Below are 5202 nucleotides of genomic sequence, written 5' to 3'. Positions count from 1 at the left end.
GGTATTTTTAGATTTTATTTCTCATGATCTTATTGAATTATCCACATGATAATTTTAGCATGATTTGATCTGATCGATCAGAATTTGTTGAATCATATTATCTGAAGAATTCAAGATGAGTTTTCTCTCTCTAGAATTTTCTCTCTCTAGAATTTTCTCTCTCTAAAATATTCTTTCTCTTGATTGATTCTCTCTCTAAAAAGGTTAGTGAATGAAAATTTTTTTTTTAATAATTCTGATCTGATTCTAATGAAGAACCCTGATCCATGATTGTCAGACAGCGTACTGGCACCCACCTTGATCAGAACATGAATCTTTAGATTTGATTATCCATAATTTCGATCTAGCCATGACTTGATTTGATCATGTTGATTTCACCAATTGAGATATTGGACCAATCGTAATGTTGGATTTTGTCACCTGATCAATTCGAATTGTACCTCATGAATTCTCTCTCCTCTGATTTCTCTCTCCACTTGATTTTATGAAATCGATGAAGAAACCTCGGTCCTATCACTTCTTATCCGATTTGATCTGATAGTCAAACTTTGGATCATTTAGGTCCTAATTAGATTTTGATTAGATGAAATTAGATGATCGGATCCAATCTAAACCATTGAAATATGGTATTCGTATTCTTTCTAATTATTGAAATTGATTCTGTATAGGATTGTGGATGTTTGATCATGGGATATCGCGATAAGATCTACGAACAAAATTTTTGGAAGAAAATTTATAGAATTATGTGGATTTATTGGAATACGTTCGAGGTAAGTAATGTTTCACTTTTTCTAGATTTATCGATAAATTATAATATATTTTTCTGACATGATTTGTGAAACGATGCATGAATTGGATGAATGATATTTTGTTACGAAATATCTTATTTGAAATGTTATGATGAAACATGATTGAACATATTGATTTCATGATGCATTATATTGATTGATTTCGATACTACATGATTATATGTTTTATTATCGAAATTAGAATATGAAATATGATTTATGAAGAATTATGATATAAGAAACACTATGAATTGACAACCTGACTATGTAAAGGACCCCGTCAGTGGGGGCATATACGTTGGCAATTGATTGTCCTGAGGGTTTATGTCGCCAGCGAGACCAGCGACATATCGCCAGAGAGACCAACGACAAACCGCCAGAGAGACCAGCGGTTCCGAAGGACTTTGCTACCAGATGATTCGCAGCTCACCGCAAGCAGATACGCGGTATTATGACCCTGCCATAGGAAAAATATGGTCATAGCTCATGGTTGACGAAAAGAATTTAAGAATGAAAAAAATTAAAATTTAGAAAGAAACTTGAATTTTTGAAAAGGAAATGAATTTGGCATGAATTATGTTGCATAATTGAAATTGATTTCGAATTGATGAACTCTATATACTTATTTTCTATAAATAATGATTTACTTAAATGCCTGATGAAATCTGTTGAAAAGTGATCATTGCTTACTGGGCTGTCTAGCTCATTACCTTTTATTTTACTATTTTTACAGATGTTGAGGAATTAAGATGATACAAGATATGAATGGAAGAGTGATCAGAAGCAGAATCCTTATACTTTTATTTTAGGTTGAAAGTCTTATTGAATTTGGTGTAAGACCTATGAATCATTGTTGAATTTATTAAGATATTAAAGAAGAAATTTAGATCGTTATATTTTGGATTTAAATTATTGACTAATTATTCCGCTGTTGTTTTAGGATAGTATGATAAGATGCCTTGCATGCTTAAGGGAAGAGTTTTCTATGAGTATGCGGCGGTTGCCATGACCCTCGATTCAAAATCTCGGGTCGGGGGCGTGACAGTTTCGCTCCAGGATTCTTTGGTAGGAAGAAGGGAGAAGGGTCTCTCCCTTAAATAGAGCCGGAGGAGAGGAGTTTGACTCCTCTCCGATGAGGTTTCTGACTCCGATTAGGAGCCGGTCGGGAGAAGAAGACTCCCTGCAGGAGTCTTCTTCATTTTTTTTTTTTTTTGTGGTTTGGGTTTAAGGCCCAATGGGTCGGATGTTACAATTGCAGGGGGCATTGTATTTTGAAAAGCAGGGCAAATGATGTGAATGCATTGCTACGTAGGAGTTTTAAGTGTGACTTGGAGACTTGTTCTTTTGACATTAAATCATATCTGTGCCTACTGTGTATTTTTTATCATAGTAGTATTTAACAAGAAGCCAAATAAATGTCATTCTCTATGGTGAATTTTGGAAATTTATTGCATAAATGTGACATGAAATGACTCTTTTTTCTTTTCTTCTTGTGCTTGCAAGATAATGCTTTAATCTTACAGATTTTACCTTGACCGATTTTTAATGTCATTATTATTTCTCCTTAATGCTGCCTCAGTATTAGTTAATAGCCTTCCCATGGGGAGGGGTCCGTTTTATCTGTATCTCGTGAAAGATACCTTGATTATTTTTCCAGTAATACCCATGCTTTATTTGAAAAGTTGAATTCTTTGCACGTGCATGATATTTTCAACACTGCAGTACATTACCTTTTTCTTATTTTTACTTCATGTCAATAGACTAGTTATGCATTAATTTTTGTAATGGTAAATGGAGTATATGTTTGATAGATAATGAGCACCACATTCCATGGAATCAATTGAATCACTAAAAAGTTATGTGACTGGTAAATCGCATTTTCTTGTCTTCCAAAGTTTTAAGAGTCTTAAATATGGAACCTTGTTATTTTAGATTTGTTAAGTTTGGAAATCCATGACAATTAGTTTTACTTCATTAAATGGCGATCTTGTTTCTGGTCATTTTTGCTTTTGTTTACAGTCTAGTTTGTTGCTGAATTATTGCTTTAGCATGCATTTATGCTTACTGACTTTTCATTATTTGGTCCCAATTATGTATCTCTAGGGAAGTTGGTACTCATCGCAAACAACTGCCCTCCTCTTCGGAAATCCGAAATTGAGTACTATGCGATGTTGGCAAAGGTCGGAGTCCATCATTTCAATGGAAGTAAGTTATCAGACCCTCTCCTCCAGTTATTTTCTTCATGATATTTAGTTGATGTGTTTTTTATTATTGACAACAGTTGTTGTCTATGGTCTGCTATCATGCTTGCCCTTCTTCCTTTTCCCATGGTTTTCTTGATGTCAAACTTGGCAGTGGCTTTTGTCATGTTTGTTAAGCTTGGACATTGTTTTTAGTGGCTTCCCTGCAAGTATGATTACTTGTTTGGTTGACACTTGCATTCAACACCATTAAAAATTTGCGGTCATCTACCATAAAAGTTCCAATTCCTTGCTCATGATTCCATACGTTCCAGTTACATCTCATTGGAACATTGTTGTTGAGCGACATCTAGCTAAAACTCATATTCAAGTACAAGTATGTGGATGCCAATCAGCCAACTGATTGAGCTTGGGGCTTGGTTTGATAATTGATTCCGGTCGTTTGGTTGAAAAGAAGAAAGCTGGTCTTTCTGCCTTTTCCTAAGATGATGAATGCCATTGTTTGAAAGCAAACGTTGCATGTTGCTATTCCTTCTTTTTAAAAAATAACAGAAATACCTTTTTTTTTTTTTTTTTTTTTTTTTGTTGAGAAATACAGTGGAAAATTGCAGCATTATGGGGTTTGAACTTGGAACCTCTCCATAGTGCGCACACTACGGCGAGGGTGCCAAGAAAATGACCCAAGCATGTTGGCTTGTGCTCTCATAGTTTGATATGCCCAAGTTACAGCCTAGTGCCACAATTGAAAGCACCTACAACGTGACAAATCTGTTATATTATGTTAATTTGACTTGTATTTGTCTACTGGTTCGGAAAAGAGGCGCCCTTTATTGGTGGTTTGGGTTATGTGGATCTGTGCATGTCATAAGATTGGAAATTCTTGTGCTTAGATTTAGACAGTACCTAGCTTGGCTACGCCTGTTTTAATATTGTTTTGTATGGTTGTTCCCTTTCATCAAATTTCTTAGCAGTTCAATTTCTATGTTATCAGACAATGTTGATTTGGGGACAGCCTGTGGCAAATATTTCCGTGTCTGCTGCCTCAGCATTATTGATCCAGGTATTCCTTTATGAAGTCTCTCTCTACCCTCTCCCCCTCTCTCTCCTCCCTCTCTCTCCCCTACCACCCTCACTCCCGTCTCCACCCTTCACCCCAGACGGCTCTGATATTGGTCATTGGATGATCATGTTTATTGTGTTTCAGGTGATTCTGATATTATCATGAGCATGCCAGGTGATCAGTGAGGACAGACCATTTCTTTTGGTGGGTCATTGGTTAAGTTTTCTTATCAAGGGGTCTGATTGGTTAGGTTTTCGTTTTTATTGTTTTCTCTGTTAGCTTTGCGAAATTTTCGTGGCAAGAGAGGTAGTTATTTGAGAGAGAAGTCTTGCTCAAATACACAAATTTTGAATTGTCTTTTTGTTACGACGTTTGATACTTTAATTTCTGCAGTGGTTTATCCAGTTTCACTGACTCATTTTCTTTTCTTCCGATGTTTTCAATGCATAGTTACAAAATGATGTGGGTGTGGCCACTCTAATTTCTTATTAGAAAAAAAGAGTTCTATCGAAGGACTTGTTCATTGTCAGGCCTGGCTTTTAACTTTAGCGTGTGCTCACTTGCCATGGTCATTGATGGTGACGGTGAATATATTTTTTCCTGCCCGTTTTCCCTTTCTGGTTTTGGAGATGCCCAGTTTTTATTTATTTATTTATTTAAGTTCTCATAGATTGTAAGGATATTAATGCCCGGTAACTCCAACAAGACCAAAAAGGATGCTGGATAACCTTTCTTTTGGCTGCCTCGGTACTTCATGCGACAGCTGATTTCATCAGGTTATAAAGGTTCAAACGTGCTGTTTCATCTCGAGTCCACTCTTCATGCCCAATCTCCTCTTTTAACGGTTCAGCCTCAGAAAATATTGGTTTTTGGTTCACTAGTCTTCTTCTCTCCCAATATCCTCTTTAATGATGGTTGAAAGAGGTGTCTTTAGTCCTCTAGGTATGGTCTAATATACCAACATTAAGTTTGGATATCTAGGATTTATAAATTAAAAATAAAATTCATGATAGGATGTAGGATTTGATCATATAAGATTATACATAATATCTTATTGGAAGAAAAATTATATGTAAACTAATTCTATCATATATTTGGATAATAAATTAAAATTTTCTCTTCCTCTATTTCTACTCTTTTCCTCCTCTCTTTA

General features: G+C 35.5%; 1 protein-coding gene across 1 annotated transcript; it reads left to right on the top strand.

The window, feature by feature from the left end:
- The first annotated feature begins 2741 nt into the window (after positions 1-2741).
- On the top strand, positions 2742-4475 carry LOC140855893 (large ribosomal subunit protein eL30-like). Its single transcript, XM_073253183.1, has 4 exons — positions 2742-2784; positions 2892-2993; positions 3981-4049; positions 4194-4475. Exons 1-4 carry the CDS (start codon positions 2742-2744, stop codon positions 4232-4234), a joined length of 255 nt encoding a protein of 84 aa, XP_073109284.1. The 3' UTR covers positions 4235-4475.
- Positions 4476-5202: the final 727 nt, after the last annotated feature.

The sequence above is a fragment of the Elaeis guineensis genome, chromosome 1 (assembly GCF_000442705.2).
Source record: "Elaeis guineensis isolate ETL-2024a chromosome 1, EG11, whole genome shotgun sequence".
Lineage (NCBI taxonomy): Eukaryota > Viridiplantae > Streptophyta > Magnoliopsida > Arecales > Arecaceae > Elaeis > Elaeis guineensis.
The sequence above is the reverse complement of the archived record's forward strand: the minus strand, read 5'-3'. Positions and strand labels throughout refer to the sequence as shown.